Below are 27,201 nucleotides of genomic sequence, written 5' to 3' on the forward strand. Positions count from 1 at the left end.
AGAGAAGGGATAAAGGTTGCTGTGAATAAGTTCCTTCTGTCCTTTACCCAAAAGTTTTATTTCTTAAAACTTCCAAAAGTTATTCTCCCACAACATGAAACACAAAGGACACAACTTATGTTTATGACCATGTCATAAATATTACCTCAAAACACTTGGCTTTGCCCTGATATGTTCTTAAAGAATTCTGCATAAGTTTTAAAATGTATAATTAATAAAATTAAAATACATCTCTAACAAACTAAAATAATCCAATTTTTTGTTTGCAAATCTTATGTTCAAAGGCTTTGTTTATACAAACTTACAAAGATAAAGGTATACAACTTTCATTATTAAAAATGTGATTATGTGCCCAATGTTGACACTTTCTGACCCCATAAATACATTTTCTCCATGATACAGCAAACTAAACATTAAATAACAGTAAAATCATACTGCTAAGGTAACTTTTTATTTATCTATTTATTTTTCTATGGCTGAGCACATCAACCAAATGACACTTTTTAACTTACATCAATGAACACTAGCTTTTATTTTTAAAAAATTTAATCACATAGATGTTTTTGTAGGCTTTACTGTAATTTGCCAATATTTCAGTCTAAATAATTTAACTGTTTTTCATTGTAATTATGAAATAATTTCACTCTTGTATATACAGAAGAGGCTCCAAATTTATATGCTCAAACTGAATAAAAATTCAACTATAATCAATAACTTGCTAGAAAGAAAAAAAGCACAAAAACTATTTTTAAAAAGAATAGCATGAAAGATATTCATGTCTTTCTAACAGGTGTCCAGCTTTAAAAGAAAATAGGCTGTAACATTTTTGCTCTTTTTTGATAAAGAAATTTTGCTCTTTTTTGATAAAGAAATAAACTGCCATCTAGTGGTTCAGATGCAATTTTTCAAATTTTAGGTATATACAAAACAGTAAGTTAATTTTACTTATTCAATAAACCATGATCAACTGAACCATGATTTAGTGGTCATTATGGCCAAAATATAATATCAGAAAAGTGCTATATTTGTTACATGACATTAAGGCTCATGAAAAACAGATTTTCCAGCTAACAATATTGTCAAAGCCTACAGTTTTTTGACCATGTATTCTTGAAAGTTTTATCACAACTTTCTAAAAATGTTATTCCTCTGTAGCTGACAAGATTTGGCAATTTGTGCAGTTGCAGCCAGAAGTCAACACCAGCACATACACAATTATAGCATTTGTTCTGTCAGTTGCAAGCTAAAGGCTTTAAGTGAATACACTGATTTTTAATAAGGTCAACAAATCAATTAAGGTCTTTGTTGTTTGCTGGTAAACGTTTCATTACCTGATTAGGTAATATCATCAGCGCTAATGAGTTAGGGCTTTGCTCCTTGTTTATATATATACAGTAGCAGGGCCCTGATAATATTGATGGGGTTGTGGCTTTCCCTTGGTAGTTCCTTGACTGGGATGTTGTTTTTTGCAGATAACCAAAACCCCACAGTCCAACCCTGAGTTACACACATTATCTCCATTAAAAGTTAAAAAAAAAAACAATTTGGTATGATAGATGAAAGCTAGGAAATACAATAAAAATAGTTTGGTATAGCATAGAAGAGAAACCTATTATTTCCTATTTGTTTTAGAATCATGAAATAATATAGGTTAGGGGTGATCAGCAAGCAACAGACAGTCCTCACTTAACAGCCAGTTCCTTAATAACTGTTTGAAGTGAGAGTCTTGGAAAGGGTACTTTATGGCCTGAAAAGCACTTCCAACTGTCATGAAATGTCATCCTGCATCCCCCACAGTCACATGATCACATTTCGGGTGCTTGGCAACCAACTTGCCCTTATGACTGCTTGCAGCTCACATGCCCATGATTTATGATGTTTTTGTCATTTCCAGCATGGAAAACTGGAAAACTGTGGCCATCGTAAAAACGCTTATAAAATCAAATGAAGTCATGTAGTGATCCATTTAATAACCATCCTGACCAGAATTCCAGTCCCACTTATGTGATCATAAATCAAGAACTACCTGTACGAGCTTAAGCAGCATTCAACCTATATGCAATTTTGCCAAGACAATGGGAAATATACATGAGAAAACAACTAAGATTTCTAAGCATGGTAGCCTGACTATTTACTGGTTAGATGTTCTACAAAACAGTGCTCTTTTTCCCTTTCCTTTGATAACATTACGGTAGTTACTGCAGTTCTTGAATAAATGAACCCTTGTGGTAAATATTATACTGAGGGATTTTGGTATATCTACTTACAGATCTATTTTTGTTTCTTCTACTGTTATCAAGTTAATTGCACAACACAGGTTAGAATATTAAACCGTAAGCATGCATCAATATTAATAACACAATTATTAGGCTTTTGAATTTGCTTTGAACATTTTTAAAATGCAAATAATATTTATAAATAAATGTGAAGAGTTGAGCTTATCTTCAGAGGACTATTAGTTTTCTTTCCCAGTCTAGCTTTCAGCCCTGGTGTCTCTTGGAAGTGTCCCATCCAATATTAATTAATTTAGTTATTTTTTCATACATTCATACCACTGAAATAGCTGCCCATCTCATGAGGTGACTTTAGATGAAATACAAAATATAAAGTAAAAAAAAATTAACACAAATAGACATCATAATACACTATATCCTTGGGGTAAAAAAAAATTATAATACAATTATTGAAGCAATGACTAAACAACTAGCCAGTGGAGCTCATCTGCCCAAAAATGCCTGTGCATTTAATGCATTGCCAAAAGCAAATTGGGTTGGGGCCAACAGGTCTCTGGGGAAATAGGGCACACACAGTAATAACCACTTCTGATCTTACTTAGTTTTTTCCGAACTATTAACCTGTTGCCTATAGGAAGAAATCAATACTTTCCTTATTCTATCTTTTAAGATACATCCTATATTTGAATGTGTATTTTTTATTGTGACCAAATCTCCCCTTGGTTTCTCAGAAGTACATCTTCCAACTACCAGACAGTAAGCCTTGTTGAACTTAATGGGAATAAAAAGAAAAGATGCTGCTGTTAGTCTTGTTCTTATCAAAGCAGATCACAAATGTCCTTCAATCAAAATATGATATATAAGTACAATCAAATCCAAACACTACATAAAAGGAACAGATTCAATTCAATATTCAGCCATGTAATTTTAGTGTTAACCTGAATTTTGAAAACAAAAATATACTCCTCTGCAGTGTTATAGAAATGGTTTGTACAGTTGTTTATATAAATGTTTGGTTTCAGCAATGAATCAGCATCACAAAATTTATTTTGAGTGCCAGAAGAATGGGAAAGAGCAGCCAAAAACAAATCATTTCAAGAAACATGTAAACACACTTTCATTGTGTTGTTATTTGCACAGCTGCTCATTTGACATTTCTGTACACAATTGTCAGATTAAAAATTAGTTTCTTGACAAGTTGGGATTACAAAACATAACTTAAACGAAGTGGTATAACACTGAAAAATTGCCTCAGACCTTAACTGATACCTTGAAAACTACATTATATTCATACAGTCACAATTTGAAAATCAAACTTGAAGCAAATATATTAAAGAAGAATATAATAACTAAACACTATGGAAAAATGAATATGAATAATGCAAATACCTCCTGGTTATCCTTATTATGGGTTCCCCAGAAAATCTTGTTATAAAGGCTTTCCATTGAGTTGCTAGAATCTGAACGATCAAAACAGTGTCTATCCAAAACCTCCAAAGTGTGCAAAACACGGCTGATAGTAACCCCTGGATAAAGAAAAAACAGAAAATAAAAAAATGATGGTACATTCAAGTTGTACCATTATTACAATTTGTTGGAAGAAAACTGGTATTGATTGGGAATTGCCTGTGTGTTGTTTTATGGCTCTCCATTTCCCATACTGTCTTCCTTCATAAGGTCTTATCACTAACCTCTCTCCCACAAGCCCTTTGTCTACCCTAAGAGTTCTCTATCTCCTAATTAACTGCTACAGTGATAACAAGAGTTTTGAAATGTTTTAATAGCTATAAAACTCGTAGTGTTTATTAGACACAAGTAAATCTATAAGGTAAGCTTCTCTAACCAGTGTCCACCAGATCTCTTGGGCTACAGATCTTATAACTCCCAACTAGCATGGCTAAATAATGGGATTTGGAGTCTGAGATCCCTGAAAGGTACCATATTGGGAAAGTTGCTATACTACAGAAAGTTTAAAGATGCTAAGACCATTAACTGAGTAGATTCTTGCACAAACATTGAGAAAACTTTAAATGGCATTAATGACATAAATATTTGAGTGTGAGTGTCTATTCAGTTTAAGTGATAAAAACTTATCAGTTGATTGCAGAAAACACATTTTCCTTGGATGAGCTTAAATGGAAAAGTTTTGTAGACTTAAAACATGAAATAATATTTCTGCTATTTTCAGTTATATGTGAAAGTACCATGAGACTTGACTGTGAAATGTGGAAGAAAAATCTCTTGGGAAAATACATAAAACTACTGGAACAATAGAACAAAATGTATCCTTTAAATAGTTGGCCTGCTTACCAAAGGAAACTATAACTTTTCAAAGGAAAAAAAGAAAGATAAACTGATATGTTCCCAGACTTCTCTCCTCTTTTTTCTTTAGGAATAGGCTGTGATTTTTTGGGATCTCACATCTTACATCAAAACAATCTTTCCAAAAATAACCTGGACATAGTGTTCCAAAACGATTCCCAAAACATGACAAAATATGTCAATAAGCAGAATTGAAATATAGAGGCAAGGCCAGAAGTTCATTTTTTTTTTCTTTTTGGAAAATAGGCATTTTTTCCACTGATTTTTCAACAAACACATAAGCAAAAATTACTACCTTTAAGTATCACTTTTAAAGCAAGCCTCCCTCAAAAAGAAGGGGAAAAAGATGATTTTGAGTGAAGCTCAACTCCTAGTGAGTAAATTTGAATGTGTGTGTGTGTGTGTGTGTGCGCGCGCGCGCGCGTGTGTGCACATGCAGTTTTGGAAATACTACAGAAGTATTTTCCACCGCTTTGTTCTGAGATGTTTTCTTTCAAGTTCCAAGTTTATCCCAAAGCTCTGGAGTTTCTTGTGATCTCCAACACTTTCAAATCAGAGCCATCTTATCTTCCAAACTCAGACAAAGTTAGTGAGGAGCAACCACCTCCAGAGAAGCACCATACAAATTAGCATTCTTATTTTCCTCTTAACAAAGTTTTGCCAAGTAGTGAGAAAAAATTATCTGAATGATGATAATGAATTATCATAATGATGATGATGAATTATAATAATGAGGATGATGAATGATAATAATGATGATTTTTGCACAAATAAATAACTCAGTCTAATAAACTAAGTACGGTATTGATACTAATTATTCAGGGCTAGAATTATTGCATTCAGCATCTAGATCAGTGGTTCTCAACCTGTGGGTCGGGACCCCATTTGGGGTCGAACGACCATTTCATGGGGGTCGCCAAACAAGGCTGTCTGCCATTTTTTTCCCCCTTTTCTTTGGCCACGCCCCTGGCACCCGGTGATGTATAAGTGGTTGGGGGTCACCACAACATGGGGAACTGTATTATGGGGTCGCAGCATTAGAAAGGTTGAGAACCACTGATCTAGATCATTATAGTGTGATATTCAAATTCATGGATCCACACATACACTACACCACACACTGTGTGAAACTTCCCAAGTGTGTAGAATTTGGGAAGAACTTCATGCGTATGAAGGCCAACATGAGCTAAAGAACTGTCAGCTGTGATTTCACATTGTTGTGTATATAATAATAGTAATATCAACAACTGCATATATTTTTACTATTGCAATCACTGCTTCTTTATTTATTTATTAGAAAAATTAATTGCCACCCATCTCGTATCCAATGACTCAGCATCTTTAGATGGGGTTGTTTTTGAGAAACTTTAAAAACTGACATAAAAGTAGCAACAAATATTTTTGAACATACTCCTTCCATATCAGTTCATCTTCTACACTCAAGTGGACAACACCAATATATTTAGAATAAGGCTTTAATCCAAGACTGAAAAGCAATAAATGGTAACTAAAACGCAGTTACCACTTAGTTTTAAAAGTCAATGAATTTCACTAGATGAAATACAAGTCCATAAAGCTTTATGGCTTTTACAATCCATTTTGGTGTCTACCTGCAGTTGATTCTTGGCACTTGTCAAATGACCACCGTACTTCCACAGCATGGCCCCTTTGTTTTATCTGTTGTTCTACTTCAAAAATCTTTGCACGAACCTGTAAAGAAAGCAACCATTACAGAATATATAAGACATAATGTACTACATAACGTGCTAGCTTTGCCAGAGCATTTATTTGAAAAATAAATAAGTACAGATGAACCACAGGAAAACAGGAAAGCAAAACACTCATGTAAGTTACAACAAAATAGCCTTTTGAACTGAAAATCCTTAATATTCATCTTCCTGAAAGTTTTAATCAAATTCATTAGCATTTGAAAAATAAGACACTATTTTTTAACCAATCATTACTCCTCTGCTGTAAAGCAACAAAAGAGATCTATTTTCAACAGTTCAGGGAAAGGACGTATTCCTCAAATTCTGCTCAGAATTATCGACAGGATGCTATTTGTGAAGACAGAGCAGGACTAATCATCTCAATATTCCATAGAACTGCTCAATTTTTAAATCTTTTGAAATGTACAGTATTGTGCAATTATTGCAATATTGCTGAAAATAGCATAAAATAAAAATCAAAACACAATGACTTGAAAGGCTGCATATTTTTCAGGTATTTGAATATGAATATTATTCATTGATTACATTTATATTCTGCCTATTCTCTAGGAGTTCAAGGAGACGTATATGATATCTATTCATTTACACTCAAAATAGCCATCTTTTGTGGTAGGCTAAGTTGTACTATGAGCTCTAAATGTTTGTCTCAGTGTAACTAATTATTAATGCACAACTAACTATTAATGTGGAACCCAGTGAAATAGTAAATGTTTTCAGCTTTGAGCGGGTAACCCAAGTTTATATCCTCATTCAGACAAGAAGCTTGCTGAGGCCTTTGGTTCAGTGACTCATTCAGCTGAAGTTTACCTCAAACAATTCATGTTAAGAAGATAAATTAGGGGAAACCCTCATGTAAGTCACTTACATTGGCTAATTGACATGCCTTTTTCATAGTCTGCTACAAAACTATGTTAATAATTCTTTTAATTCTTTTTTCTATTTGAAAAAGAACAAGTTAAATGTTAAATTTATTTTTAAAAAACAGCTAAAATGGTGCCAGCAGAAAAAAAAAATGGTAAGGTACTGGTGTCTAGCATATCATTCAATTATTCAGTCTCCATAAAAACTATTATAACAAGATTTTGATGATAGTGATGATGATGTCATGGAGCTACTTTATTAAAATTGAATGAGCAAAAGTCCTTATTGCAGAAAGAGCTTTAGGATAGCTTAGGATTAGGCTACTGCCTTAATTAAAAAAAAGATGGAAGGTGATATCTTCAAACATTTTGACATTCATTTTAATGGGGAATACAACTGCACTGATATTAAAAATGCTTACTATCTCTTATAAATGGTTCAGCTTATGTGCATTATTTATTATTTTACTTACATTTATACAACTCTTGTCAGTATTGGAAAGAGTAAAGAACTGGTATGGAACATTGAAACCATTTGACCAATCAAAGCCATTCCACTGCATTTGAGATTCAAGATGTATGCACAACATTATCACAGCCATGAGAATTAAACATGTTTATATGGTGTATTCTTTTATATAAATATTCCAACATTCTAAGTTTATTTTAACACTTTTATTACACTCTTTTTTCTACCTTTCTATATTCCCATGAAGAAAACTGTTGCCCCCCCCCTTCCTATATAAATATATGGACTCTTCAATGAAGAAGTAGGGAAAGGTGTTGCATAATTGGAGATATGGCCACTACCTATGTAAAGCCAATCATTTAAAAGACATAATTATTAAATTTTTCAGCAAAGCAGATTGTTCACATTTTGAAATACAAATAAAAACTACCTGCTGGTTGAATACAGAATTTCCTCCTGGCATTGGTAAGCTAGATGGAGAAACTTGAAGTAAATCCAAAGGTGAGCCAGGATTTATGGTTTTACTTTCATTTGTAGAATAATTCCAAACCAAGGCACTTGGGCAACAGAGAGTTATAGTCTGAAATAAAAAACAGAGAAACTTAAATCATGTAATTAGATTATTCAATTTTACAGAAACCAACAAAGAAACTATTGGTAAAAAAGAATGTAACATACTACAGTTCAAAATACAAAAGCTCAAAAGCTACTTTTAAAAGTTAAACATTTTCTGCTCTGAATAAGAGATTCTCATACTGAAGCAAATCATCAGATTGGATTAAAAATTAGAATTAAAGACTAAAAAGAACACCACTGTTTCTCCCCTTCCTACCAAAAAAACACCACCACAGAGCTTCTACTTGTTCTTTTCCACCACTTTTACTACAGATTTGGTGGAGTAATGAACAACAAACAAAAGCAGATGCTTAGTATTATTATCTTCATGTTGTTCTTGTTAGTTGCAAAGTCATATCCGACCCGTCATAACCCCATGGACAACATTCCTCCAGGCCTTCCTGTCCTCTACCATGTTCTGGAGTCAATTTAAGATTATCTTCATACTACATTACAAAAAGTCACCGTGAATGAGCATAACCCTAAAGCTTTTACTCTAATTTCCTAGCTATGTGATTATTTTATAAATTAAAAAAAGAATAGCCTTTCTAGAAAATGTCCTAGAAAATAAGGAATAATTGCCAAGTATTTCTCAGGAAAAATACTATTTTAATTCCCATCTCTTCCTAATTAAATTTCAAGCTTAACTGAGATATTTTAAATGGAGAGAGAGAGAGAGAGAGAGAGAGAGAGAGAGAGAGAGAGAGAGAGAGAGAGAGAGAGAGAGGAGGAGGAGGAGGAGGAGGAGGAGGAGGAGGAGGAGGAGGAGGAGGAGGAGGAGGAGGAGGAGGAGGAGGAGGAGGAAAAAGAGAAATGTTATTCAACTATGAAATATAGCTAATAAACATTATTTCAGAATTTCCTTTCTAGCATGCACTTACCTGCAGCATACAGCTTAGGCCATAAACAAGAGGGCGGTGTTGGGGGCAGGAAAGAAAATCTGAACAGGCAAGCTGAGCAGGATTGACTACAGTACCAGTTGTAGAAGAGCTGGGAGCTGCCAGAGGAGGATTATTTGGTCCAATAATAATATGAGGTGAATGGGCAGCTATGAGGTTAGTATTGTCACTTATCAACAAAGAGACACGTCTGGCACAGAAATAAGCAAGGCGACGCGACAGGTAGGCTGACTGAACAAACTCTTCAGAATACTGAAAGATATTATTTTTAAAAAAATCATCATCAGATCATTCATTTTAAATGTACATCAGAATTCCCCACCCAGTTGTTGCTACTTTCTTTAGCATTCCCAAACATCCTAAGCCAAGCCTTAAGTCCTTCCAAGGACTTCCAGTCTCTCACACTAGGAAGTGTTTGGTGTATCGAGTCTGCTAGATCTTTTTTTCAACTACCACTTTTCAAACTCATCTCTCCTAAATCAGAGTTGGCAGGCAGCAGCCACAGGACCTCCATTATCTTTTATGTGATTTTCTAGGCCCATCTCTGTCCCAGACCCTTCCCACCATGGTTAAGCTCTGTGTTGTCCATTTTGTCTTGTTTAAGGGGGTGGAAATCTGGTGAGTGCTAAGGGATATATGGAAACCTTAAGCCTCAGGGATAAAAAAAGCAATATACTGACAGAATCAGTAGTGTGGTATGTAAACAAAAATCAGAGTGTGAGTTCTAAAATAAACTTTTAAAATGTTAAATAATATAAAATCAGGACTGGAATCTTCTCAGTCACTATTATGAGTTTCAGTATAAGAATATGTAAGCAAATGGGCCAAATCTTACCAGATTTTTTAAAAAAACATCGCAAGATTTCAGCATTCTTGCCTGAAATCTCACAAGATCTATTGATGATGCAGCAATCCTGGGCTGTATAAACAGACGCATAGAATTACACAATTAGTACCACTTTATAAAACCCTAGTAAGACCACACCTGGAATACTGCAACCAATTTTGGTCACCATACTACAAAAAAGCTGTTGAGACTTTAGAAAAAGTTCAGAGAAGAGCAACTAAAATGATCAAAGGCCTGGAGACTAAAACATATGAAGAATGGATGCAGGATTTGGGTTTGGCTAGTCTAAAGAAAAGAAGAAACAGGAGTGACATGATAGCAGTATACCAAAATTTGAGGCGCAGCCACAAAGAAGGGGTCAAATTATTCTCCAAAGCACCAGAGGGCAGGACAAAAAACAATGGTTGGAAACTGACCAAAGAGGGAAGCAACTTGAGGACAATTAACCAGTGGAATAGCTTGCCTTCAGAAATTGTGGGCGCTCCATCTCTGGAGGTTTTTAAGAGGAGACTAGAGAGTCATTTTTCTGAAATAGTATAGATTCTCCTGCTTGAGCAGGGAGCTGGACTAGAAGACCTCCAAGGTCCCTTCCAGCTCTATTCTATTCTATTCTATTCTATTCTATTCTATTCTATTCTATTCTATTCTATTCTATCTATTCTACTCTACTCTACTCTACTCTACTCTACTCTATGTCAAGCCCCTAGTAGATATATGAATTGAAAGTAAATTTTTGCAGGTGTGAATTTGACTGAATTCTCTTTACCAAGACTTACTAAGGTGAAAGTTAGTACTGATGCAACAACTCCAGAAGTTGAATTATCTTTAATTTTAGAATCAACATATTTCCATGTATTAGGAATCTGAGACCTGAGTCTTTCTTTCATAGCCTTAAAACTATTAACTACAGAGAAGAGACAGATATTTTAGCTGACAGACTGAAAGTTGGCAGTTATTCTTTACATGTGCTATTTGATTTCTTATCTGATAATGAAACCTATACAACTATAAACAAGATAAACTTAGTTTAACATACTGAATTCTGAAAATATCACCTGATTGAGCATTTTGAGACTGTGGCAAATTATATTATCATTTGTACCTGCAGCATTAGTGGGAGGAGGAGTTTTAAAAGTTCATCATCAGCTGGTCTTATTTTTTCCAAGACATCCAGGATCCACGTTAAATATTCATGTCTTTCAAGCATTCCTTCCTTAACGAATTTTAGAAATATATGTAAAGAAATTCCCAAGTCCAACAGAAAACAAGTATATCATTGCTTCATTGCTTAAGATGTCAGTTAAGAATAAATGCCACAAAATTTAATGTTACAAAACTGCCATATAAACATTTGAATATTTTATATAAATTACAAAACATTGTTAAAATTTAAAATTAATAGTTTAAAAGTTGCACACCAGTAACCTAAAGATGTGAAATGACTGCACAGAGTCATTATCATCCTCCAGTATCAACTGAATTCTTCCTGTGATGGTGCTAATGAAACCAAAAACTTACCATTCACAAACAAGAATCAGAAGAGCAAGCCCGTAGATTTACTTCAGTGAAATACAATGCTCAGAGATCAGCATTAAGCAAAACAATACCCAACTGGATGGGAGAATGAATGACGCTGAGTAATTGAACAAGGAAGAAAATAGAAAAGGCAGAGGTTTTTTTGTTTCAGAAGAGCAGAATGCTCTTGTAGTCTGATTTTTCATTTCTTACTTATACTGAAAAATTATTTTATGCACTTACTGATATAAGTGTAGCTAAATATGGAGTGGCCATACTAAATGGGCACAGAATGTTTTCTCTTCTGAGAGGAGGCAGAAAAAATGTAGGGAGAAGAATTGGACTAAATGTTTGAAAGTCTGAATAGAAGTCTTCTACAATTTGTTGTATAGAACTACCAGTTGTAATATATTTAACTGTTCTAAGTGGGTATCCAAAATGTGGTAAATATGTGCTAAACAAGCTCTATACTTCCCCTTTCTGGGGAAGAATATGAAAGGATGGAATTTTTGGATAATCCTATAGAAGTACCCCCTTTATGGATTATTGCCTTGTCGTGGCGAAGGGGCTTGTGTAACTCAATGAATAAATAAACCTTGTACACTTTCTCCAAGTGTACAAGGTTTATTTATTCTGCAACGAGTATAGTTTTCTTTTTCATTAAAGATGCACAGTCTTGGCATTTCTGATGTTTTTAATATCATTACGTATCAATTAACACCATTTATCCTCACTTAACTCTAATTGGGACCAGAATTGCTACCACTAAGTGATGCAGTTCTTAAATGAAATATTACGCTGCTTAGTAAAAGCAGTTTTGGTGGTCCCAGTTGCAGTTGTTAGGCCAGGACCATGCCACGTTAGCTGAGGACCTCATGCTTCTCACGTTAGCTGAGGACCTCACGCCACGTTAGCTGAGGACCTCACGCTTGTTTCCACTTAAACTCCCCATATACCCCCCCCCCAACTCTGCCTTTTGACTATACTGCACTCCATTGCCCCTGCACCTCTGCCATCCCAGCTGTCTTCACCATCTTCCTTCTCCTGCTGCTAAGGTGTGCCTAGCCAGGCCTTTCAGTGAGCAGCAAGAGAGTACAGAGTGGTGAGGGTGCAGGATGAAGTGCAGGGTCATAGAGATGGCAGAAGCCAGGGTGGCAGGGGAAACAGAGTGCAGGGAAGCCAACTGAGCAGAAATGGGAGGGAGTTAAGTGGGTAGAAGTTGAAGCACACATTGTGATTGTAAATGCAGGTGGGCTGCCAAGCACCTGAATTCTAATCAACTGACCATGAGGGCATTGCAATGGCTATAACTCTGAGGACAAGTGATCAATATCATTTGTTCAGCACTAGCATAAGTTTCAACAGTCACTGAATGAATGGCCATAAAGTGAGGACTGATTAAAGCAGTAAATTCATATTTCTTTTCCAATTGTTTAATTTTGAATCATTTGACTAATAAGTCTTCATCGAATACGTTTAACACACGTGTTTTTCACTATAATCTGACATTCCTTATAGCTGCTCATATAAATATATATGCAGATATAAATAATTCGTGGTCAGGGCAATGATTCTGATCATTGCATGAGATGATGAATGACATATGGCAAATGCAAATCTGTAATGTTGCTGTTGCTACTATTGTTATTTAGCATTACTTTAAATTCTACATTTCTTCATCCTGGTTATTTCAAATGGTAACAGCAAAAGGACTATTTAGCTGGAAATGAGACTGGCTTTAATTACTAGTATTTAACATATTTAAGATAGTCAGACACTAAACACATTACGAGCAAGGAGACTGAAAACAAACTAGAATCACATTGTACTGCTTTGTAGAACTTCATCCTGCTTCGTTATAAATAAAGGTTACCTGGAACATATAAAATGCCAACTTTTCATTATATTCCCACTGCTTCAGAGCTTGTTCCACTTCACGAGGCACAACTACAGAATTTTTGCCTTGGCTTGTGGTCATGTGATAAAATTCTGCAATTTTTACCAATTGTTCTCTTAGGTACCTGGTAGAGATTTGAGTCCATTCTACAGAGACACAAATTAAGTAATCATTGACATTCATTTTTCCTCAATGACAAAACTGAACCAAAAAATTCATCACAATTTGATTTACACTGAAGTGACCTGTCACAAACCCATAATCTTCAAAACAGTGATCAATGGGAGATCTACCAGAATTCAGCTTGAATGACTTTTAGCATGACAGTCTCTTTACTGCAGTGATTTCATAGAATGCAAACTAGTACTAAAGTTTGCTAAAGGACGTTTATTCTGCAAATGTCTTGTTTTCATGGATCACATTTATGTTTTTAGAGCAAGAAGAAATGAATTGCACTTTGATATGAATCAGATTTGATCATTCATGTGAGAATAAAAATTGTTCTTCAAGCATTTCCATGTAAGTATCCAGTCATCAACTGAAAATAATTTGCATCACTTTGGGAAATTAAATCCAAAATTGATTATGGGCTTTACATAAAGAGACTCTTAGTGTAAAATAAGTGACTACCTTTGAAATTAATATTAATTCTTCTCTCATTCTGGAGGAGTCCTCATCTGATTCTAACACAGTGTTTCTCAACCTTGACAATTTTAAGGCACGTGGACTTCAACTCCCAGAAATCCACAGCCAGCTAACACAAACCATACAGACTTCAGAGCAGGATTATCTTTTGCAATATTTCAACAGTTGAGCCCAAGGAAAGATTACAAGCCCTCACAAGAGCAGATGCCTCAAAAACTACTGCCAAAGGATCAAAAAGTGAGAAATTGTTCAGTTATACGGAACATGTATCTATCTCCCTCACACACAGATCTGCTTAGGAACCAGTCTTTGCTCCTGAACACAGAGTAGACCTGAAGGCTGGAGCTTTAAGGCAGAGGCATACAATGCTGAAACAAATTTCATTTTGCATTTGGAAACATGATTCTGAATATCTTCATTTATGATCCATTAGGCTGCTGAACTGTGACACCTGACTGCCCATTGCTTAGAAATTTATCCCTGGATTTTCTTAGGTTTCTATAGCTATTCACTTTTCACCATCTTGTGGCTATTATCTGAACTACAAATAGCCATTGGGTGGCAACAAGAAGACCCAGATTATCTGATATTTGCAATCCAGGTCATTTTACTGGATTCAAATTATACATTTGAGAGCAACTCAGTTTACAGTTTGCAGAAAAGGACAGCAACACAACTTTGAGCAGCGTATTATTTTAAGATTCTATTTCAGTGTTAACACTGCGTATTTTGATTGCTTAACCCCAGTGATATGAACTCGGGTGACAAGAGATGTGGAGTAATCCATTTTAATATTCAAGATAACATCCATTTCAACAAAACAACTTCAATTCTCCTTCTCCTCCTTATCTGCATGTCTTTCTTACTGTATTTCTCAAATCAGCTTCCACCTACACATCACATACTATAAAAGAAGAATGCAGCTCAGGAATGTTTAATCTTTTCCAAAATGCAGTTTTAATCCCCAAACATATTTTAAACCAGAGATACTCCTTTTATCTAATACATAACATATAATTACATTTAAATATACCATTTTGATTTCATTCCATAGAGTTTAAAGCTAGATGTTATTCACTAAAATACATGATAGCTAAGCTGAAGATTTCTACAGGGTCAAATGCTTCAGAAATGACCTTTACAAAGTTTATTTTTCAGCTATTTGACACAGCTTTTATTAGCTAAAGATCCTACATCTGTGTGGTATATGAGAGGGACGTATTCCTCAAACCCATGGGTAGAGCCAAAACAAATCACAAAATTTGTTTTATTTGCATAATTTAAGGGAAATGAAATGAAATATGCTTAAAATATTTGTCTCTGGATATATAGTTACTGATTTTCCCCTTCTGTAACATGAAAAGTTGCAATTTGGAATAATCTTTTAGTGCTTCTTGATTACCTGCAACACTTTGAGAAATGTTGATTATGTCTTGGTGACTAAATTGCTTCTCTATCCTACAAGCCAAAAATTCACTTTTTTCCCAGCCTACATTTTCCATAAAAATAATATGTAAAAATGATAAGTTTCACATTTCCATTTCTTTAGAGATACAATTATACATAGTTTCTTTATTTTTTTTCAAGAGATATTAGAGAAATAAACTAAGAGAATCATTTCAATAGATAACAGATATTTCAGAATGGAATCCTCCATCACTATCACAGATTTATGCAGTGCTGTATTAATGTTACAGACAGAACATGCCAAAGGGAAAAAATATTCAAATCAAACTGTCAACATATCATCTTTACAGCAAAACTCTATTTCCTGCTGATTACTGAGTAAGCCTTTCTATTTTCATAATCCATGTCTCTGAGATGCTCACTGAGATCAACATATTACAGAGCAGATATGAAACAGTCCTAGATATAAAATGATGCCTCTGGGCATTCAAGAAAATAAATTAGTCTTATTACATCTATAGATCAGTCAATAAAGTATCTCTGAAATTTAATGTGACAGCTATTAAAAAAACTAGAATTCATTTCATTTGCTATATCAATAAACATGCCACAGTACATTGTATTCTGGAATTTTACTTAGTACTGTACCAGATTTATTTACCTCACCAAAAATATCACTTGAAGTCAAGGTCGCCAAATAGAGACTGTCATACTTTGATCGGGTCATGAGAGCTGTCTCACTTGAAAATCATGCTGGAAAAAGGAGAAGGGGCCACTGTCTGGACACTATAAAAGATGACACTGAGATGACCATGACAGATCTAAAGGAGATGGTATGAGACAGAGGGGCATGGAGAGTGCTGATCCATAGAGTGGCCAAGGACCATGACTGAAAGGCTGACAATGACAATAAAATAAGTACTAAAAGATTCTCTGGTTTAGTTAACAAAATCTAAGGCACAATTTGGCTTCTTTTCAGCTTAGTATGATGGATATCATAACATTACATACCAAAGGGAACACTATGGCTTTTTCAACAACCCATTATTTAAATATCTTGGTTTAGGATAAATACAATTTTCTTACAGCAGCAAAGCTACCCACTTCATCAGAAACAAGGAATACATTACATTATTCTTCTCCAGACGTTTTAGGAGCTATAGTTCAACACCTGGACAGCACAAGGTTGAGAAGGGGTGAGTGAAGAAAAAGAGGGAAAGAAGTAAGTTGGTTTGAGGTGGGATGCGGTTTGGGGGGGAATGGGCGGGCAAGACCGAATGTGGTGTGTATCAGTTTGTTTTATTTTTTATCTGAAGTATTTGTAAGATTGTTATGTATTGTAAAGTTGAAAATAAATTTTTTTATTAAAAAAAAAAGGTTGAAAAACTATTTTACACATAAGAGGTCATATTTTGCAAGCCAATTATATTTGCTTGGAGACACCAACAGACAAATATGAAGACAAAAGTCTACAATATAAAAGCATTTGAAAAGAATTATTGAGTGAGGCAGGTTTAATTAGGCATCCTGAACATGCCACATCAACAGTTAAGTAAGGAAAACTCTTATCTATATGCATGTTTGTTATGAAACTCAACTAAGCACCTTTTATCTGCTTTAATTCTGCTCTTGTACTAAAAATTCAAATATGTTTTCATTGATCAATAATGAGAACCTAAAGGAAAAGGAAGCTTGTTTTTGTCATTTTCTGATACAACAAGCTTATGATTCTTGGTTTTTTGAACTGCACTGACATCTACTATAGTTTATGAAGCATATAGGATAAAGTGAAGCTTATCAACTTATACCCTCCGTACAATAGTGCAACCACACAACAGTGCAAAAATGTACATTAATGAAGCAAAGATATTTCATTCAGCTTTTATTACCAAGATTTGGATCAGCTGCCTGGCGTTTCTTAATTTTAGCTTCAGAGATGGCTGAGTAGTAGGCACAAGTCATTTTTATCAACCATGCTGCTCGCAAGAGTGGCACAGAATATCTTGCTAAATAAGCAAAAACATCTTCCTTTTTGCTGAGAATTGGTACCTATGTTTGAAAAAGAAGAGGAATAACTTTTTAAAAATGGTTACAATACTCTAAACCTGTTAGATGACAAATTGTAAAATTTTATTCAACTACAGAGATCTAGGAATAACTGAATGATATGTAGAAAAAAAAAGACAGTAATTACAGAAAGTAAAAGTTATTGACTACTGGTACCAGATTAGTCAAATTTTGCTCTTTGGTATGTCAAAAATAATTTGTAGATTCAACTAATATAGAGTTAATTTGGATCAAATGAAATTGTCTATTATTCCCATTAAAACCTGCTTGATTTTAAATTCATGAGCTTAAAACACATTTGCTGGCAAAATCAATATTTTATTAATTGATCAAACTATTTCCCCATTTTTTTCAAATAATATTGAATAGATGTAATAGTTATAATATGCTGCTTCTGAAAAATGTTTGAGGCAAAATATGGTAAACTTATATATTATGTCACATTGACTATTCTTATATCTAAATGTAATTAACAGCTCCCATCAATGCCAATCCTTAAAATGCCATGTTTCTTGAAGATGCAAGCTCAAAAGTGTTGCGTCTAAGCTCTGTGAAAAAGAGATCAGTTCCACTAATGCAGACTTGGTAAACACTCCTAAGTGAAATTTAGGCTTGATCTTAACAATATCTAAACATTGGTAACAAGAAATAGATTTTATCAGGTTTCATGAAATATTGAAAAGTCAGCTTCTTCCACTCTTGTGTTTAGATCTCCTGTCATTTTCAAAAACTCCCTTTTTAGTTTACACACAGTATGTTTATTTTAGTCTGAAACAATACAAACAAGTCAGCACCTAGAGTTGGGGATTCTTAGTGAAAGACAAAATTCTAATATAACTTTCTCAGAGTTAGCAACAAGAGATTTCATGCAGCTATACATTTTTATGGGTTTTTACTCTCTTTATTATCTCGGAGGACTCGTGCAAGCTTCAGTATCTATTTGTGCAATATATCATGGTTACTTACAACTCATTGGAGGATGAGGTGTCATTTTTTCCACTGCATTTCAGTGTAGACAATAAAAGGGTCATAGCAGTTATTGTTGCTATTATGTACAAGCCAATCATAACTGTGAAAATCCAGAAGTCTGCTCTAATACATATCCATGGCCACCCAGGGGCTACATCTGTCTACAGCTAGCATAGAGTCAAAACTTGATTCCTTGGCCACTTGTTGCCAGCATTTGTAGCATTAGCAAGATAAGTACTCATTTATCAGTCATTCTCTCCTGCTCCAGCTTGTACGCTCCCTTAGTCACCTTGACCAGTGACTAAACTTAGCATTTTAAGCATCTGCCCAAACTGACACTACTCTGCACTATCTCACATGAGCAAAAATGATTGGTGGCTGTTTTTCCACCAATCAAGGGAAATCACGGAGAAAAATCCACCAATCTCTTTCCTTAAATCTCTTGCAAGAAGTAACTAAGGTATCATTCACCAGCCTCATTACTGCAGCACATTAGTGATAGGAACAAAATTGTTCTGTCCACCAAGAGGTTCATAAGTAATACATTGCACAAACAGCTGTAGAAACTTGCATGAGTCGTCAGAAATCATTTATGTTGCCATCATTTTCAGTTGGCTCAGCATCAGCTCAGATATAAGAAAGAAGATACCAGAAAAAAATAGAGAAAGGGAAATGAAAAAGACAATAGAGATTTTTAGAGGTAAAAACTAGAACAAGAACTCTTGTAATTTCCTTTCCCAAATAGCTTTCCCAAATAGCTAAGAAATCTTCAAAGTAGCAATAGCAATATACCGCTTATATACCGCTTCACAGTGTTTTACAGCCCTCACTAAGCGGTTTACAGAATTAACACATAGCCCACAACAATCTGGGTCCTCAGTTTACCAACCTCAGAAGGATGGAAGGCTGAGTCAACCCTGAACCAATGAGAATCGAACTGATGAATTGCTGGCAGCTGGCAGTCGGCAGTCAGCAGAAGTAGCCTGCTGTACTGCATTCTAACCATTGCGCCACCCTGGCTTACCTTTTTTGCTAGGAAAGTCAGAGGTTTATTTCCTGCCAAATCTGCAAACCAAGTATGAATTGCACTCTGGGAACGAGCAGTAACTAGCCAGTAATTGTCTTTAGCGTTTATTTGCAATTTCTTCTTTCCTGTATCCTGGAATGTATTAAGTTTTAACTTTTCTGCCAATATGCTGCTAAAATAAGCACCAATCTGATAAGGAGAAAAAACAGAAACATAATAAGCATTTTCTAAAACTTAAACTATGTATAATGTCTCGGATTAAAGAGTCTACTTTAAGTATTATCTTCATAAGATTAGCCTCTAAATTCTCTATTGTAGTCATCAGAAACTTGATAATCTGAATAACTAAAATGGTCTCCTATTATCTTTCAGGTATAGATATTATGGATATAAAAGTTATTGACTCTGAATATTAAAGTATTTCTTAAGCTATAATAAAAATAAACTTTATTATTAAAGGATATTTGCAGTTAAAGAACCTGTCCAGAAAAGGCAAATGTTAAAAATTTGAAGCCTATGACATTTTCTTTTTTCACACTTTAATTAAAAATCTTTTGTATATACTGATCAAGTATATATCAAGTATATACTTGATCAGTTTATTGAGGGCTCATTTCAGAGAAATGAATATATCCAGATGTTTCGATTCAAACTGAAGGAATGAGGCACTCACAGCATTAGGAAATCAACATTTTGACCCTGCATGCATTCACCAATGTGTCTATAAGTTTCAAGTTACACAGATTTTCTGTCTAAAAAGTAAAAAAATGAAGACACACATTACCAAATCAATAAAGGTATTGTAAAATAGCATACAAAATTAGAAATTCTTTAGAGGAAGCACTTTTTAGTTGTAAAAAGCACTTACCTTTGATGGGTTAATAACAATATTTCTAGCAGACCCATGTTCATCTCCTGAGAAAGCTGGCTGATTACTGAAACCTTGTTTTACATTCACAGCAGTTAGCTCATCCTGCAAATAAAGTATAATGTTAACTTAGTTTTGCAGCAGTTCCTAATTTTAGTGAGATCAGATTCTCACTAAGGAATTAAAACTTCTGTTGTGCTATGCATAAGATATAATTTCACGCTTTCTTTGCAAATTCAAATCTGTTTATGAATTTTTGTTATAAATATTTCATACACAATTCTCTTATATTATCTAAAAATAATTAAAATTTGACAGTTATCAAAGTCATCTAAATACTTTTTTAAAAATCTAGACCATTTCACACATTAATGATACAATCTCTGGGTTCTTAAACATATAGGTAATCATTTCTTCCACTTCTAGTACTTCTTGTTTTACCCTAAAGTAATACCAGGGAAAAGCCAGTTAATGTAGCAATTAGGGCATCAGGCTAGAAACTTAGTGAACCATGAGGTCTTAGTCACACTTTAGACATGAAGCTGGCTGGGTGAACTTGGGCCAATCATTTTGTCTCAGTCTGGGAAGGAAGCAGTGACAAACCACTTCTGAAAAAAAACTTGCAAAGACAAATGCAGGCAGTCTCCAAGAACTGAACATGATTGAATAGAAGAAAAGAAATCAAAGATCTTATCTAGATTGGCACTTGGGAATGAGACAATTTATGCGGTTATATTTGAGTATTTTGGTTTACTCTGTTATTGTTTCAGTTAGTTTATTCAGCTGTTTCAGTCAGCATTTTAAATTACAGAAACAAATCATTAGACAACCTAGGATGCAATTGGTGGTGGTTGTGATTCAGGTGACACTGAGGGCACAGGTAAACCCCCAAGTGGTCTCAACAGCTCTTAGAAAGAGTGCTAATGACCAGATGACTGCAAAGAAATACAATCTTTCCATCCCCCCCCTCCCACGACCATTCTATCAGAAACTATCCTTCCCTCCCCCCCACCACCATCAAAATTGATGAAGCTTCTTGGGTGAGAAGGGAAACACTTTTTTTCCTCCTCAAAGAAGGAGTGTTGTCTTACCTGAACGCCTTTTCTCAGCATGATGATGGAGAATCCACACTCGTGGATTCTCCATCCATCAGCTGGAGTAGGGGCGTTGTCTTACCTGAACGCCTTTTCTCAGCATGATGATGGAGAATCCACAAGTGTGGATTCTCCATCCATCATGCTGGAGAAAAAATAGTCCAGTTGCCTTCTGAGAAAAAAAACAACAACCCACCTTTGAGACAACTATGACCTGGATGACCGAGAATTTCCACAGAGGTTTAGATTTCTAGTTTTAGTTAATTTAGTTAAGACTAAAACTAGCCTCAACACAGTGTGATATTATGTTTCATTCTCATAAAATTCAACAACAAAAAAGCTCTGGACTTCAATAGAGATCTAAATTTCAAATCCTGGTCATTAGTTTTGAAGCTAACTCATTTCAACAGTGAAGATTCACCAGCCTTCTGTTTAAACAATAGCACAGCTGTACAGATGAAACTGTGATCCATTGTAACCCATCTGAACTTCTAATTAAAAGATGCAGACATAATGTTGAAGATATCCTTATATATCCTTCTTATACCATATCCATCAGCGGTATAAGACCTCCTCCTTCCCTACGCATAAGCTTGCAAAAGCCTAACAGAGATCACGTGCAAATAAAGTGAAAACTATATACCGTGTCACAGCTTAGCATTTAAAATATTTCTGCCACATCATCTTTCCACTGAAATTAACTCCACTTTACAAATCAATAAATCATCATCATATATGTTTCCTAAGTTTCTATCTTGCATATCCTAGCTACTAGGTAAAAGAGTAATGAATCAAACAGTCCATATCAAAAAAGTATAATGTTTTTCCCAGTTCAAAAAAAGGGGTATCAGGCCCATTTAAAGGGTAAAAGATAGAGACTAATGCTATATTTTAATGTATTATGTAAGCCAGGGATAGGCAACCTTGGCTCTTTTATGACTCCTAGACGTCAACTCTCAGAATTCCTGAGCCGTCCACGAGTCATAAAAGAGCCAAGATTGCCTACCCCTGATCTAAGCCATAAAATATGTACTGTTATATAAACAAATGACAGAACTTCATTAAAAACAAAATTTTAATCCGATGAACAAGTTCAACTATGTAATTTCAAAATGCATATAAGGAATTTTTTTTTTTGAGCAAACTTAGACACATCCTTTTAATTAAATAAAGCCAGCACACTAACTCTCTAAATGCATAGGGATACTTTTGAACAAAAAATGTTCTCTGTGCCTACAGGTTTGTAATCGCAGCACTTCCCTGAAAAATGTGTATTCAACCTAATGTTTGCAACAAAAAAGCCCATACTGTTCGTCTTTGTTGTACTACACTATCAAATGTACACAGTTCCTGATTCAGAACAACATGAACCTGATGAACAGCTTCAAAGAACAGCAACCACAAAGCATTCAATTGATTTGCACCATAGATCTTATTTTTATCCAAGAACTGGCTGTTCTCTGTTGGGAAAAGTAAATTTTTCTATCCATAGATACACAGATAAATTTTAGATATAAATCAGGAACAGCAGACATAAAATATTGTAATGGAAGTGTTCTACCAGAATAGGTATCTCTAACATGAATTCTGTCCACCATTCAATCATCTACAAGTAGACCTTGACTTATAACCAATCATTTAGTGACCATTTGAAGTTTTCATTTAGTGACCATCTGGAAAATGTGACTTATGAAAGTTTTTCATACATAATTGCTGCATTATTCCCATTTTATCACCTGATAAAAATTCAGTCTCTTGGCAATTGGCATGTATTTATAATGGTTCCAGTGTCCCAGGGTCATGTGATCATTTTTTGTGACCTTCTGACAAGCAAAGTCAATGGAGAAGCCAGATGCACTTAACAATTGTGTTACTAACTTAACTGCAATGATTCACTTAAAAACTGTGACAAAAAGGGTCTAAAATGGTACAAAATTCACTGAACAACTATCTCATTTAGGCACAGAAATTTTGGGCTCAGTTGTGGTGGCAAGTCAATGGCTACTTTCAGTTCCGGCATCCTTGGTCTTGCTCTATAGAACATGATATCCACCAACTGCATTTTTATTTTTTTAATACTTCATGAGAGCCTAGCTTCATTATCCAGAAGTATTGGGATTACAATTCCCAATATATCCAGCCAATGTGGCCTAAAGGTTTAATGGCAATCTATCTTATTGATTCAGTTGGGTGCTTTAGGGGTTATTAGAGTTATTCAGCAATTAAAACCAGCTGCCAAACAGCAGTGATTCAGACATGACATAGTGACCTAGTTTATTTGTCAAATTAAATCACAATTGGCTGGGTTCATATAATCCCCTAAGTCATAAACAAAAATTCACAAATGATAGTGGTTGGACTCACAGAAGACAACATGACAAAACTAAGCAAAATATAATTTACCATAATCTAGGAACCCATTCTCTGTCTTCAAGTATAGAACAATCTCTCCTTTTATACCTCAGTTGCTCTTCTTCTACTTCTTCACTAGAACTACAAATTAAGATTACACTCACAAGGAAATGATGGTTAAAAAGGACCAAGGTTAAACAAAATGTGTTCACATTCTTTGGGAAAAAAATATTTCAAAGATGGTTTTATGCGTTGAGATAATAAGATCCCTGATTCATTTTCACTTTTAAAAATCTATGTGATTGTTAAAAGTCAACACCACTAATCTCATATAATCAATCAAATCCTCACTCGAATCTGGAGAAAATCATAATCTGCATTTAAACTACCTGTGAAAGACAGCACAACCACATATTCTAATAAATTGTTTCTACTTTAGGATGCAATCTGTAGAATTACAGCTGTATACAATATACAATCAGAATCTGCAAACTATTTGGAACCATTTTACCTTTAAATCCCATTGGTAATTTTCAGTTGTGATTTTTTTATATCTTATAAACAATTTATAGTCTTTATCCCCAAATTTATTTTTTCTGAATTATCTTTACTCCATTGAATTTGTCATTTCAGTACAGTCTTGACAGACAGAATCACACATTGTTTTCAGAGAACAATGTTCAGTGCACAACTGCACAGAGGATCTGAACAGCCTGAATTACCACAGTTTTTATACAAAGGAAGGGTTTTTTTTCTCTTTTCAAGCTTTTACACTTGGAAATTATTGGCAGACAATTAAAGGAAAACTGAACTGTAACTCCCTGATGTTCTACATATGCCAAACAACAAATGTGTATTTATTCTGAAAAAGCCTTGAGGAAATCTATTGGAATTATTCACTATAAACACTGCTAGTCTTACACCCAATTCTTTAAAAGAAAAAGAAAAGTGATTCTTTTATAGTTTTGCACATCTTCATTTAGTGTATCAGAAAGGGGAAAAAAGAACAGAAAAATTAGAATTACTCAAAGGAAACAATGAGTTCCATACATAATTTTGCATCAGCAACCTTTCCACACTTCTTGAAATCTATATTATCTATATTATCTTTTCTATCCCAAATCAACATTTATGAACTAATTTTCACAGGAGATGCTTTGATTGTCAGAAAGGATAGATTCCCTTATATTGTAATAGCATTGCTCTGTGGGGAAACCTGGGCATCAAATTATTCAGATTTGTTGCTTTGAATCTAGGTGTGGATAATTACAAGTTCAATGTAATTTATTTCATTTTAATCCATAATCAGGAATTATATCAAATCCAAGCTCATTCAGTTCTTAATACCATAAAATTAAGTATTGCATTCAGGAAGAAAAAACATGGAACCAGTTATTTTGATTCTGAATGTTATATAATATTGAAAAATAGAATACTCTAAACCAGACATGTCAAACATAAGGCCCGGGGGCCGGATGCGGCCTGCAAAGTGGTTTCATGTGGCCCACAAAGCCATCGTGGAAACAATGAGGGAACGGCCCCCACTGCCTTGGCCCTGGCCCAAGTCGGCCGGGAGGGAGCCAATGTACAATTTTGTGGTAGCCATCTATGCTGAAACGCATTCAATCTTAGCTCCATAAGGCTGTCTGGAAACAGTGAGGAACCAGTCCCTGCCGCGTCAGCCCCACCCCCTGGGTGCATGCTGGGGAGGTGTTGCCCTTTGTGAGGAATGAAGAAATGCACCATCACCTGGAAGTGGCCAGCAAATGGCCCTCGCTACTTCACATATCCGGCTTGATAGGCTCTGGGGGAGGGGTTTTGGCAGGCAGCGGGGTGCACTCCTCACAGCGCCGAGAGGCTGAGCCGAGGGGGCGCAAATCCAAAAAGAAACTCAAGGCCGCCCAGCTCCCAGCATGCCTGGTTTCAGCAGGCAGCGGGGCACTCTCCTCACAGTGCCAAGAGCTGAGCTGGGTGGCGCGAATCTGATGAGAAGTGCAATGCTTCTAGCCCCCATCCTACCCAGTTTCAGCAGACAGCAAGGTACAAAGTTGGCGAGCTTCGCACCGCCGGGCTGTGAGAAGAGCGCCCCGCTGCCTGCTGAAACCCCTCCCCCAGAGCCTATCAAGCCGGATATGTGAAGTAGGCGAGGGCCATTTGCTGGCCACTTCCAGGTGATGGTGCATTTCTTCATTCCTCACAAAGGGTAGGATGCACCCATCTGACTTTTTCTGTGTGGTTCAAGCCCCAAAACTTCCCCATCATATTCATAAATATTCACAGGAACTTTCAGATAAAATACTAAAAGGTGTACAATAAGGTCTAAAATGGTTTCATCAATCTTAGTTATACGTAATTACAGAACTGTGCAAAGACTACCATATTCACTTGGAGGGTCAAATACAATAGTGCAAAAACAGCCCCCTCCCTCCTAGGCAGTCAACAGGCTAGAATTTATCTAGAAGTCTGTTCTCACATGCCTATTTAGCCCAAGGCTACAAATCATCAAATGTTCATAAAGATCTATTCCAGTGTTTCTCAACCTTGGCCATTTTAAGATATGTGGACTTCAACTCCCAGAACTCCCTAGCCAGCCATGCTGGCTGGGGAATTTTGGGAGTTGAAGTCCACACATCTTAAAATGGCCAAGGTTGAGAAACACTGATCTATTCATTCCACATCTCTAGAGAGATAAAGCAGGTTGGTAATCTTTATAAGGATGACATTCCTCTCTCACTATGACAGCTCTCCTATTACTACTTCATGTGACACCTTCTCCAATATCTTCCAAGCAAGATTGCAATTTAGGTAGCAATGTGTTTTCTTTTTTGAACAAAACTTTGTTGGTGAAGTTGACCTGGTGAAATTGTCCTAGGGTTTTGTAGAAGTTTTTGAATCAAAATGGTTCCAACTGCCTTATCTTTGATAAGTAAAGTTTTGTCCAAATTGTTCCTCTTAGGTCCAAGTTCAAACTTTAGGACCACCCTAGTAAGTAAGGATCATATTAAGCACATACAACTTTTTCAAAAAACTAGAATCAATTTCAACTAATACAGCAATTTCAAGAGTTGGACCCCTTTTACATTATGACTAAAAGATTCTTCGGGGAAGCTTTTACAATTGCAGTTTATTTCAGTATTATTTTAATGGTATGTTTTATGCAAAAAGAAAGAAAAAGAGAAAGTGGCAAGGTCAGTCAAATGTATATATACTGCATGAATAACTACCGGTAGTCCTACACAAACTATATTAAATGTTAATACTTTAATTTATAATATTGCACAACTATATATGTAAATTTATTTATTGCTATGCATCAACTTTTGGGAATCCAATAGGCTGAAAAACAGACCAAAAAAATACATACAAAACTTTTCTTGTTCTAGG

At 35.2% G+C, this 27,201-nt stretch overlaps 1 protein-coding gene across 7 annotated transcripts in view; it reads right to left on the minus strand.

Annotated features, from left to right (window-relative positions):
• The window catches only part of MED12L (mediator complex subunit 12L), a 167,569-nt gene that overhangs the window by 136,960 nt on the left and 3,408 nt on the right, over positions 1-27,201 (minus strand). For all 7 annotated transcript variants that reach the window (XM_039357963.1, XM_039357964.1, XM_039357961.1 and 4 more), the window contains exons 2-10: positions 20,372-20,476; positions 19,501-19,692; positions 17,330-17,489; positions 13,365-13,534; positions 11,079-11,189; positions 9,112-9,381; positions 8,046-8,195; positions 6,167-6,266; positions 3,624-3,760 (exon numbers count right to left, since the gene is read on the minus strand). In XM_039357963.1, the coding sequence (XP_039213897.1) occupies positions 3,624-3,760; positions 6,167-6,266; positions 8,046-8,195; positions 9,112-9,381; positions 11,079-11,189; positions 13,365-13,534; positions 17,330-17,489; positions 19,501-19,692; positions 20,372-20,476 (1,395 nt within the window). The remainder of the gene's footprint in view (positions 1-3,623; positions 3,761-6,166; positions 6,267-8,045; positions 8,196-9,111; positions 9,382-11,078; positions 11,190-13,364; positions 13,535-17,329; positions 17,490-19,500; positions 19,693-20,371; positions 20,477-27,201) is intronic.

This window comes from Crotalus tigris, unplaced genomic scaffold (assembly GCF_016545835.1).
Source record: "Crotalus tigris isolate CLP2741 ecotype Arizona unplaced genomic scaffold, ASM1654583v1 scf7180000018970.2248101, whole genome shotgun sequence".
NCBI lineage: Eukaryota > Metazoa > Chordata > Lepidosauria > Squamata > Viperidae > Crotalus > Crotalus tigris.